The sequence below is a fragment of the Pseudophryne corroboree genome, chromosome 4 (assembly GCF_028390025.1).
Source record: "Pseudophryne corroboree isolate aPseCor3 chromosome 4, aPseCor3.hap2, whole genome shotgun sequence".
NCBI classification, from domain to species: Eukaryota; Metazoa; Chordata; class Amphibia; order Anura; family Myobatrachidae; genus Pseudophryne; species Pseudophryne corroboree.
The window spans coordinates 828,686,966-828,700,021 of NC_086447.1; the positions used below are offsets into that span (position 1 = coordinate 828,686,966).

At 46.5% G+C, this 13,056-nt stretch overlaps 1 protein-coding gene across 2 annotated transcripts in view; it reads left to right on the top strand.

The window, feature by feature from the left end:
* Window positions 1-13,056, top strand: part of TASP1 (taspase 1) — a 547,122-nt gene that overhangs the window by 60,533 nt on the left and 473,533 nt on the right. For both annotated transcript variants that reach the window (XM_063918540.1, XM_063918539.1), the window contains exon 3: window positions 4,068-4,282. In XM_063918540.1, the coding sequence (XP_063774610.1) occupies window positions 4,138-4,282 (145 nt within the window). In that variant the 5' untranslated portion in view covers window positions 4,068-4,137. The remainder of the gene's footprint in view (window positions 1-4,067; window positions 4,283-13,056) is intronic.

Consider the following 13,056-nt stretch of genomic DNA (forward strand, 5'->3'; position numbering starts at 1 on the left):
TCATGGGCAGCACAACGGGTGCTTCAGCAGAACAGATATGTAAGGCAGCCACATGGTCTTCCATTAACACATTCATTAGACATTACAGGTATGCCGTGGATACTTTTGCCTCTCATGACGCTGAATCAGGCAAAGGATTCTCCTGTCCAATCAGGAGCGTCCCCACCACTAAATTGCTTTGGGAAATCCCAATGTTGTTCTGTGGATAATTTGTGGACCCTGCCGGAGAAATATACATTATGGTAAGAACTTACCGTTGATTACGGTATTTCTCTTAAGTCCACAGGATCCACAGGGATCCCACCCTGATTTGAGGATTCTTTTACTCACTAACCTCTTCCTTCTTGTACGTAAGGGAGTGCATGTGTGTTCTTCTCACCTGATTAGGGCTATCTATGATGCTCCTGCCTTGAGCTTTGGGAATACAACTGATTTGCCTGAGTCAGGAGGCAGAGATATATGAATGGGCCCGTTGCATGCTGGGAGGCCGAAAAGCTTTGACCGATTGGTGCAAATCCGCTGTCGCTTCATCATGTCCCAATGTTATCCTGTGGATCCTGTAAACCTCGGAGAAATATCGTTATCAATGGTAAGTTCTTACCATAACCTATATTTTACAAGGTATCAAAAAGATTGGGGAATAAAACCATAACTTAATGAAGAAGCATTAATACAAGGTGTGGCTATCAAATAACGAGACTGTACTTGTAAATCATAAACCATACTGCATGAGTTCAAAGGGAGTGTGAGTACATTGACCTTGGACTATCCCAAAATGGTTTTGCGAGTTTCACCTCTTTAGCACAGATAACTTGTGGTAAAGCAGCGTTGGAAGAAGTTGTATTTTTTCTGTGCATCGTACACTGCTTAGTTCAAAAGTAGAGCAATGTGTTAACTTAAAATTGTTAGTTAAATTAAACAAAACACCCACCAAATCCTTCAGTATGCTAACCATGGCTTACAAGCAGATTGTATGTCACGTGCACGTGTGTTTGAGTGGCACAGAGATCTAGTGACGGCTGTGAGGCTGTTGAAGATTATGAACACCTTGGAAGGCCAAGAAGGAAAATATAAATAAAAAAATTGTTCCAATTGACCGTCGACTCAGCATCCGGATTTACAGCAGAAATGGTAAACATTGACAAAAAAACTTAGGCAAGTTATGCATCAAGAGCTTAACATAACAAAGGTTTGTGCTAAGATGGTTCCAAGGCATCTCACTGCTGAGCAGAAAGAAAATCGAAAACGAATATGTAAAGACATTTTGGAACAAATTCAAGTGGATTCATATTTTTTAAATAAAGTTATTACCTGTGATGAAACATCAAAAGCAAATGCAAAGTCATGTTAATTGTTTTTTGGATGTCAAGGGTGTTATTTTGGCAGACTGGGTACCAGAAGGTGCAACAGTGAATCAACTACAAAAATGTTCTAGAAACTTTGCGAGAAATAATCAGAAGAAAGAGGCCAGAAGGTCTCTGTGAAGCAGTTTTTGGCAGATAAACAGATTGCAGTGCTAGAACACCCTCCATACTCCCCAGATCTAGCATCGTGCACCTGCTTTCTTTTCCCTAATGTCAAATCTGTACTCAAGGGAACCAAGTACTGAAGTAAAGAAGAAAACCTTGGAGCTGTGGAGACAGCTGACAGATAATGAGCTACAGCACAGGGAAGTACGTAGAAGGGGAACAGATTTCAAATGTGCTTAATATAACTAAACGTAAATTATAGCATAAGTCTTGTTTTTTTATCGCCACACCTTGTACTCATATGTCACCTTTTCCCTTTAAACTATGAAATGGAAATATGCTCTATTACTGCAAACCAATTCCTAATATTAATGCAAACAGAATGCAGTACCAACATTATTATACCATAAGCATAAATGGGAAGGTTTCAGCAAATCAGAAACTGTTGCTGTCATCATCAGTCCTCTTTTTGACTACCTGCATGTGATACGCCTCCAAACATTTGGATAACGCCATTTGTGAAACGGGAGGCAATGAACTGTATCATGCTACATTTTTCCTCTTAAGGTGAAATTTGCTAAACGTTGGTGGTTTTTTTTTTTTTCGTTTTTTTAACCACTTAACTGACAATTTTCCCCCCTCAAAACTGTGCAGAAATAGTTTTTTTAACTTATTTTAGTTGTAATGGATGTTTAAAGACATATTTAAATATTTTATTTAAAAAAATATACCTACAGCATGTGCTGTATTTCACACTTCACCACCAATCCTTTGTCCCTAGGCCCCCATTGTACTTTTACTTTTCACCCCACATCATAATTTGTTTCCCCTAGTGGCATAAGATCCCCTGAATTGTCAACCCACCCACCCCTGGTGGTAACGGATCCCCTGGAAGAACCCCCTTCCCCACCCCTAGTGACATTGGGCCCCACTTTAGAACCCCATATAGTATCACAATCTTTTCTTAATGGCATCTCCAAGTACACATGACACCCCCCATTTACAACCATTCATAGCCATCCCTACCCCTGTGTTATAGCCCCGCCCCTCACCTTTTTTGCAGAGGAGGAGCGTGAGGCAGGGGGGACTGATCATCTGTCCCCTCTGCTGCAGCTATTCTCTGTACAAACAGAGATCGGCATAGATGTACTGGGGTAGGGAACTATGTATAATTAAAACGTGTTAGATTTGGGTGGGGTATGTTCAAACTGAAATCTAAATTGCAGTGTAAAAATACAGTAGCCAGTATTTACCCTGCACAGAAACAATATAACCCACCCAAATCTAACTCTTTCTGCAAATGTTATATCTGCCCCCCCCCTCCCCCCTGCAGTGCACGTGGTTTTGCCCAACTGCTAGCACATATGCTGCTGCAATCAACTGTGAATTACTTCCAAAGTCCCATGCTATCAGCCCCATGCTTTTGAGCACTGTAGCAGAGGGAACTCGTGCTGTGTTTCCTTGCAGTAGTGACATCTGCCCTTGGTGAAAATTCTCGGGAACCCAAAGCATGGGACCCCTTCTTTTTCACTACCAGCCTAAGCTGCAAGCATCAGTTCTGGTCAACATTCTGGAAGGATTTTTCTTTACATTTTTTATTTAAAAAAAATTAAAGCAACACTGCCGCATTGATCGCAGGGAACAAAGCTCCACGTTTTTACTTGGTTTGTTGTGGGACAGTCGTTTTGAATCCAACTGGAATTTATTGCCGTTTCAGTTTAGAAATTACCTTTAATACATGTATTGGTTTAGAAATAAAACCCGCCATCCATCTGCAGCTGCTATCGTTAGTTTGAAAGCACCGGCAAAACTAATTCAGAAAAGGAAGTATATAAAAATAAAGATATAATGTGGGGTCCACAATAGAAGAACAATTTAACCAGTATACACCAGCTAACTTGTTTATTATATTTAATATAATGAAATTATTTCAAGTACCAACCACAAATAAAAACAATCACAGAATATGTACATAATGCATCTCTAAAATATCCTGAAATGCATGAAAAATATCAGGTGCCCATGCTTTAATATTGCTGTTATGATTGACAGTCCGTATCACGATAAGCTTATTAATTTGGTAGAATATTTTTTTCCTTCTATGTACTGCATGTAACTTGCAAGAACAGTGGTAGCAATGACCACTATCCCCGCGAGTTACATCCATGGCACATTGGAGAAGTCTTTCACATTTTAGAAATGCACATGGTATCACATGGTATCAGTTTCCGGAGCCTGGTGGAGCCTTTGGGAGAGGGATCATATGATCCCTTTCCTGCGAGAATGCCTCCTTGGGCATAGAGTAGTTAACCGACGGGGCCAAACCCTGAAAAGCACAGTTTTTCAGACTTTGGTATATAGGGGTTAGCCTGTAGTCCCCATTCATAATAATGGGGACTGCGGTCTGCAGCTCTAAGTAGACTTTGCAGGAGATTTATGCAAAATCACCTGCATTAGGTTGTTAGTGCATAGCAACACTTTTAAAAAAATTATGCAAAATGTTTAAAACATTTTTCTCTACATTATCAATCAACCGTTTTTCTTGTTTATCGGAAAATGTTATTAAATACTGGTTTGTGCTTTTTTTTTTTTTTTTAGGTGGTCTTCTAATTTTTGGTTATTGGGATGCTCTTTCCCATGACAGCAATGATAACCTGGAGGAAGCACTATGGAGAAGGCAGTGAATTCATCAGAAATGTTGCCTTCTAAATCATCTCAGGTTTCCAGTAGAAAAGAGACCGAATCAACCAAAGAAGTAGACTCCAGTAAAATTCAAAAGGAGAAACGGGTTGGCTTTGTGCTGGTACATGCAGGTAAGAGAGAACAAATATCAGTGTTACAAACAGAATGACATCAGATATTGTCCATTTTGAGAACAAGCATTTAAAAACATATTTAACTACTTTAGTGGAAAAGTGAAAAATACACCATGGGGGTGTCGGACACCACACTGCATGTGTATGTAGCATACTCCTTTAGTGTCATTCCCCCACCGCTGTATCATATGCCTATCACTCTTGTAGCCATAAAGATGTCCTATTTCCCTAACACTTTATTATTGATGCCCCTTCTCCACAGGCCCCTATTATGCATTACCCCCCCCAGTGCCCATGTGTCATATTATATCCCCCTCCCTCCCTCACTCTTGTCCCCAATGATGCATTCCCCACAAGAGGCACTAAACCCCTCTGGGGCAATACATTCTACCACTTCTCCTGTGGCAAAAAAATCCCTTTGTGGCTTTTACCAGTCACCCTTGCTGTGGTTATAGCTGCACCCCCAGTGTCACTTACCTCTCCCCACCATCATGTGGAACGGGGTAGATTTACTAAATCTTCTAAAACAGACAAGTGGTATATGTATAGCCTGAATGGCCAGTCAGATTCTGTCTTGTTTTTTTGGATGCATAGAGAAATGACGGCTAGAATCTAGTTGCTACGAGCAACACCATCATCTTTAATAAATCTAGCCCCAGGTCTCAGGGGGCACTTATCATCAGTCCCCAGCTGGTCTCTTCCCACTGATTGCAGAGATGGGTGACCTAGTTCTCAGAGGGGAATGTCTGTTTCCTTCATTGCACAGAGGTACACTTTTGTGTTTAGCGCATTCATTCCAGAATTATCATACAGGTCTGGGCGATCCATATACTGGCTGCGTAATGCTAATCAGTCTCGTACACAGTCCTGTGCCCAGCACATATTAGCCTATATCCCTATTTTCTCTTACGTCCTAGAGGATGCTGGGGACTCCGTTAGGACCATGGGGTATAGACGGGCTCCGCAGGAGACATGGGCACTATAAAGAGCTTTAGATGGGTGTGCACTGGCTCCTCCCTCTATGCCCCTCCTCCAGACCTCAGTTAAATCCTGTGCCCAGAGGGGACTGGGTGCATTACAGGGGAGCTCTCCTGAGTTTCTCTGAAAAAATAATTTTATTAGGTTTTTTATTTTCTGGGAGCACTGCTGGCAACAGGCTCCCTGCATCGTGAGACTGAGGAGAGAGAAGCAGACCTACTTAAATGATAGGCTCTGCTTCTTAGGCTACTGGACACCATTAGCTCCAGAGGGTCGGAACGCAGGTCTCACCCTCGCCGTTTGTCCCGGAGCCGCACCGCCGTCCTCCTCTCAGAGCCGGAAGATAGAAGCCCGGTGAGTATAAGAAGAAAGAAGACTTCAAAGGCAGCAGAAGACTGCAGATCTTCTCTGAGGTAACGCGCAGCGATAACGCTGCGCGCCATTGCTCCCACACACAACACACACTGCAGGCACTGATGGGTGCAGGGCGCAGGGGGGGCGCCCTGGGCAGCAATAATAAACCTCTAGGACTGGCTAACAGGCATATATAGGCTGCGGAGGCAGTATATATTATAATCCCCCGCCAGTATTGAAAAATTGAGCGGGACCGAAGCCTGCCGCTGAGGGGGCGGAGCTTGATCCCACAGCACTAACCAGCGCCATTTTCTCCACAGCACACTGCAGAGAAGCTGGCTCCCCGGACTCTCCCCTGCTGAACACGGTGACACAGGGCAAAAAAGAGGGGGGGGGGGGGGGCACTTGTAAGGCGCAGTGAGTGTATATATACATATAATTATATAAAATCACTGTTTATCTGGGAATTTTGTTTCCAGTGTCAGTTGGCGCTGGGTGTGTGCTGGCATACTCTCTCTCTGTCTCTCCAAAGGGCCTTATTGGGGAACTGTCTCCATATAAGTATATCCCTGTGTGTGTGGGGGTGTCGGTACGCGTGTGTCGGCATGTCTGAAGCGGAAGGCTCATCTAAGGAGGAGGTGGAGCAGATGATTGTGGTGTCTCCGTCGGCAACGCCGACAGTTGATTGGTTGGATATGTGGAATGTTTTAAATGCAAATGTGACTTTATTACATAAGAGATTAGACAAAGCAGAGTCCAGGGATAATACAGGGAGTCAATCAATGGCTTTGACGGTGTCACAGGGCCCTTCAGGGTCTCAAAAACGGCCCCTATCCCAAATAGCAGACACTGATACCGACACGGATTCTGACTCCAGTGTCGACTACGATGATGCAAGGTTACACCCAAGGGTGGCCAAAAGTATTCATTATATGATTATTGCAATAAAAGATGTTTTGCATATCACAGATGACCCCTCTGTCCCTGACACGAGGGTACACATGTTTAAGGAAAAGAAACCTGTGGTAACCTTTCCCCCATCTCATGAGCTGAATGCGTTATTTGAAAAGGCTTGGGAAACTCCAGACAAGAAACTGCAGATTCCCAAAAGAATTCTTATGGCGTATCCTTTCCCTGCTCAGGACAGGGTACGGTGGGAATCCTCGCCTAGGGTGCACAAGGCTTTAACGCGCTTATCCAAGAAGGTGGCGCTACCGTCTCCAGACACGGCAGCCCTCAAGGATCCTGCTGATCGCAGATAGGAAACGACTTTAAAATCAATATATACACATACGGGTGCTTTACTCAGACCGGCAATAGCATCGGCTTGGGTTTGTAGCGCGGTAGCAGCTTGGACAGATACCTTGTCAGCTGATATTGATACCCTAGATAGGGATACCATTTTATTGACCTTAGGTCACATCAAAGACGCAGTCTTATATATGAGAGATGCTCAGAGAGACGTTGGGCTGCTAGGGCCGAGAGCCAACGCCATGGCGATTTCTGCTAGGCGAGCACTGTGGACCCGCCAATGGACGGGTGATGCCGACTCAAAGAGGCATATGGAAGTTTTGCCTTACAAGGATGCGGTTTTATTTGGGGAAGGTCTCACGGACCTGGTTTCCACAGCTACCGCAAGTAAATCTACTTTCTCTGACGTCCTAGTGGATGCTGTGAACTCCGTAAGGACCATGGGGATAGACGGGCTCCGCAGGAGACTGGGCACTCTAAAAGAAAGATTAGGTACTATCTGGTGTGCACTGGCTCCTCCCTCTATGCCCCTTCTCCAGACCTCAGTTAAGATTTCTGTGCCCGGCCGAGCTGGATGCACACTAGGGGCTCTCCTGAGCTCCTAGAAAGAAAGTATATGTTAGGTTTTTTATTTTACAGTGAGACCTGCTGGCAACAGGCTCACTGCAACGAGGGACTAAGGGGAGAAGAAGCGAACCTACCTGCTTGCAGCTAGCTTGGGCTTCTTAGGCTACTGGACACCATTAGCTCCAGAGGGATCGACCGCAGGACCCGTCCTTGGTGTTCGTTCCCGGAACCGCGCCGCCGTCCCCCTTACAGAGCCAGAAGCATGAAGATGGTCCGGAAAATCGGCGGCAGAAGACTTCAGTCTTCACCAAGGTAGCGCACAGCACTGCAGCTGTGCGCCATTGCTCCTCATACACACTTCACACTCCGGTCACTGAGGGTGCAGGGCGCTGGGGGGGGGCGCCCTGAGCAGCAATAAAAACACCTTGGCTGGCAAAATAATCACAATATATAGCCCCAGAGGCTATATATGTGATAATTACCCCTGCCAGAATCCATAAAAAAGCGGGAGAAAAGTCAGCGAAAAAGGGGCGGAGCTATCTCCCTCGGCACACTGGCGCCATTTTCTCTTCACAGTGTAGCTGGAAGACAGCTCCCCAGGCTCTCCCCTGTAGTTTTCAGGCTCAAAGGGTTAAAAAGAGAGGGGGGGCACTAAATTTAGGCGCAATATTGTTTATACAAGCAGCTATTGGGGAAAATTCACTCAGTGATAGTGTTTATCCCTACATTATATAGCGCTCTGGTGTGTGCTGGCATACTCTCTCTCTGTCTCCCCAAAGGGCTGTGTGGGGTCCTGTCCTCAGTCAGAGCATTCCCTGTGTGTGTGCGGTGTGTCGGTACGGCTGTGTCGACATGTTTGATGAGGAGGCTTATGTGGAGGCGGAGCAGATGCCGATAAATGGGATGTCGCCCCCTGTGGGGCCGACACCAGAGTGGATGGATAGGTGGAAGGTATTAACTGACAGTGTCAACTCCTTACATAAAAGGCTGGATGACGTAACAGCTGTGGGACAGCCGGCTTCTCAGCCCGCGCCTGCCCAGGCGTCTCAAAGGCCATCAGGGGCTCAAAAAACGCCCGTTACCTCAGATGGCAGACACAGATGTCGACACGGAGTCTGACTCCAGTGTCGACGAGGTTGAGACATATACACAATCCACTAGGAACATCCGTTGCATGATCTCGGCAATAAAAATTGTGTTACACATTTCTGACATTAACCCAAGTACCACATAAAAGGGGTTTTATGTTTGGGGAGAAAAAGCAGCCGGTGTTTTGTTCCCCCATCAGATGAGTGAATGAAGTGTGTGAAGAAGCGTGGGTTCCCCCGATAAGAAACTGGTAATTTCAAAAAAATTACTGCTGGCGTACCCTTTCCCGCCAGAGGATAGGTCACGTTGGGAGATATCCCCTAGGGTGGATAAGGCGCTCACACGTTTGTCATAAAAGGTGGCACTGCCGTCTTAGGATACGGCCACTTTGAAGGAGCCTGCTGATAAAAAGCAGGAGGCTATCCTGAAGTCTGTATATACACACTCAGTTATTATACTGAGACCTGCAATTGCCTCAGCATGAATAGTGCTGCTGCAGCAGGGTCTGATACCCTGTCAGATAATATTAATACCCTAGACAGGGAGGATATGGTGCTAACATAGAGCATATTAAAGACGTAGTCTTATATATGAGGGATGCACAGAGGGATATTTGCCGGCTGGCGTCCAGAATTAATGCAAGGTCCATTCTGCCAGGAGGGTATTAGAGACCCGGCAGTGGACAGGTGATGTTGACTTTAAAAGGCACATGGAGATTATGCCTTATAAGGGTGAGGAATTGTTTGGGGATAGTCTCTGGGACCTTGTATCCACAGCAACAGCTGGGAAGAAAAATTTCTACCTCAGGTTTCCTCACACCCTAAGAAAGCACTGTATTATCGGGTACAGTCCTTTCGGCTTCAGAAAAGCAAGGGGGCCAAAGGCGCGTCCTTTCTGCACAAGGGAAGAAGGAAAAAGCTGCACAGACAGCCAGTTCCCAGGATCAAAAATCTTCCCCCGCTTCCTCTGAGTCCACAGCATGACGCTGGGGCTCCACAGACAGGTGCGGTGGGGGCGCGTCTCGGGAACTTCAGGGACCAGTGGGCTTGCCCACAGGTGAATCACTGGGTTCTGCAAGTAGTATCACAGGGATACAAGCTGGAGTTCGAGGCGACTCCCCCTCGCCGTTACCTCACATCAGCCTTGCCTGCTGCCCTCGGATATAGGGAGTTAGTACTGGCGGCAATTCACAAGCTGTACTTCCAGCAGGTGAAATCAAGGTACCCCTCCTTCAACAAGGCCGGGGTTACTATTCCAAAAATGTTGTGGTACCGAAACCAGACGGTTTGGTGAGACCCATTCTAAAATTGAAATCCTTGAACACTTATATACGAAGGTTCAAGTTCAAAATGGAATCGCTCAGGGCGATTATTGCAAGCCTGGAGAATTTCAGGGTATCACTGGACATCAAGGATGCTTACCTGCATGTCCCTATTTACCCTCCTCACCAGAGGTACCTCAAAATTGTGGTACAGAATTGTCATTACCAATTCCAGACGTTGCCGTTGGTCTGTCCCCAGCACCGAAGGTATTTACCAAGGTAATGGCCGAAAGAATTATCCAGTACTTGGACAATCTCCTTATAAAGGCGAGGTCCAGGGAGCAGTTGTTTGTCAGAGTAGCACTATCTCGGGAAGTGCTACAACAGCACGGCTGGATTCTGAATATTCCAAAGTGGCAGCTGGTTCCTACGACGCATCTACTGTTCCTGGGGATGGTTCTGGACACAGAACAGAAAAAAGTGTTTCTCCCGCAGGAGAAAGCCAAGGAGCTGTCATCTCTAGTCAGAGGCCCCCTGAAACCAAAACAGGTGTCGGTGCATCACTGCACGCGAGTCCTGGAAAAAATGGTAGCTTCCTACAAAGCAGTTCCATTCGGCAGGTTCCATGCAAGAACTTTTCAGTGGGACCTCTTGGACGGGATCGCATCTTCAGATGCATCGGCTGATAACCCTGTCTCCAGGGATCAGGGTGTCTCTGCTGTGGTGGCTGCAGAGTGCTCATCTTCTAGAGGGCCGCAGATTCGGCATACAGGACTGGGTCCTGGTTATCACGGATGCCAGCCTTCGAGGCTGGGGGGCAGTCACACAGGGAAAAAAATTTCCAAGGACTTTGGTCAAGTCAGGAGTCGTCCCTACACATAAATATTCTGGAACTGAGGGCCATTTACAATGCCCTAAGTCAGGCAAGACCTCTGCTTCAAAACCAGCCGGTACTGATCCAATCAGACAACATCACGGCAGTCGCCCATGTAAACCAACAGGGTGGCACAAGAAGCAGGATGGCGTGGCAGAAGCCACAAGGATTCTCCGATGGGCGGAAAATCACGTCTTAGCACTGTCAGCAGTGTTCATTCCGGGAGTGGACAACTGGGAAGCAGACTTCCTCAGCAGACACGACCTCCACCCGGGAGAGTGGGGACTTCATCCAGAAGTCTTCAAACTGTTGGTAAACCGTTGGGAAAGGCCACAGGTGGACATGATGGCGTCCCGCCTCAACAAAAAGCTAAAGAGATGTTGCGCCAGGTCAAGGGACCCTCAGGCGATAGTTGTGGACGCTCTAGTGACACCGTGGGTGTACCAGTCGGTTTATGTGTTCCCTCCTCTGCCTCTCATACCAAAGGTACTGAGAATAATAAGAAGGCGAGGAGTAAGAACGATACCCGTGGTTCCGGATTGGCCAAGAAGAGCTTGGTACCCAGAACTTCAAGAAATGATATCAGAGGACCCATGGCCTCTACCGCTCAGACAGGATCTGTTACAGCAGGGGCCCTGTCTGTTCCAAGACTTCGCGCGGCTGCGTTTGATGGCATGGCGGTTGAATTCCGGATCCTAAAGGAAAAGGGCATTCCGGAGGAAGTCATTCCTACGCTGATAAAAGCGAAGAAAGAAGTAACCGCAAACCATTATCACCGTATTTGGCGAAAATATGTTGCGTGGTGTGAGGCCAGGAAGGCCCCTACAGAGGAATTTCAGCTGGGTCGTTTTCTGCACTTCCTACAGTCGGGAGTGACTATGGGCCTAAAAATTGGGTTCCATTAAGGTCCAGATTTCGGCTCTGTCGATTTTCTTCCAGAAAGAACTGGCATCACTGCCTGAAGTTCAGACATTTGTAAAGGGAGTGCTACATATTCAGCCCCTTTTGTGCCTCCTTTGGCACCTTGGGATCTCAACGTGGTGTTGAGTTTCCTGAAATCACATTGGTTTGAGCCACTTAAAACTGTGGATCTGAAATATCTCACGTGGAAAAAAGTGGTCATGTTATTGGCCTTGGCTTCGGCCAGGCGTGTGTCAGAATTGGCGGCTTTGTCCTGTAAAAGCCCTTATCTGATTTTCCATATGGATAGGGCAGAATTGAGGACTCGTCCCCAGTTTCTCCCTAAGGTGGTATCAGCTTTTCACTTGAACCAACCTATTGTAGTGCCTGCGGCTACTAGGGGCTTGGAAGATTCCAAGTTACTGGACGTAGTCAGGGCCTTGAAAATTTATGTTTCCAGGACGGCTGGAGTCAGGAAAACTGACTCGCTTTTTATCCTGTAGGCACCCAACAAACTAGGTGCTCCTGCCTCTGAGCAGACTATTGCTTGCTGGATTTGTAGCACAATTCAGCTGGCGCATTCTGCGGCTGGATTGCCGCATCCTAAATCAGTAAAAGCCCATTCCACAAGGAAAGTGGGCTCATCTTGGGCGGCTGCCCGAGGTGTCTCGGCTTTACAACTTTGCCGAGCTGCAACTTGGTCAGGGGCAAACACGTTTGCTAAATTCTACAAATTTGATACCCTGGCTGAGGAGGACCTTGAGTTCTCTCATTCGGTGCTGCAGAGTCATCCGCACTCTCCCGCCCGTTTGGGAGCTTTGGTATAATCCCCATGGTCCTTACGGAGTTCCCAGCATCCACTAGGACGTCAGAGAAAATAAGATTTTACTCACCGGTAAATCTATTTCTCGTAGTCCGTAGTGGATGCTGGGCGCCCATCCCAAGTGCGGATTGTCTGCAATACTTGTATATAGTTATTGCCTAACTAAAGGGTTATTGTTGAGCCATCTGTTGAGAGGCTCAGTTATATTTCATACTGTTAACTGGGTATAGTATCACGAGTTATACGGTGTGATTGGTGTGGCTGGTATGAGTCTTACCCGGGATTCAAAATCCTTCCTTATTGTGTCAGCTCTTCCGGGCACAGTATCCTAACTGAGGTCTGGAGGAGGGGCATAGAGGGAGGAGCCAGTGCACACCAGATAGTACCTAATCTTTCTTTTAGAGTGCCCAGTCTCCTGCGGAGCCCGTCTATCCCCATGGTCCTTACGGAGTTCCCAGCATCCACTACGGACTACGAGAAATATATTTACCAGTGAGTAAAATCTTATTTTTTTGCCTTATGTTCCCCCACAGCAAAAGAAAACACCACAGTATCAGATGCAGTCCTTTCGGTCGCATAAGTCCAGAAGCTTCCTTCCTCGCCAGAGGTAAGGGTAGAGGGAAAAGAATGCCTGCTACGGCTAGTTCCCAGGAGCAGAAGTCCTCCCCAGCTTC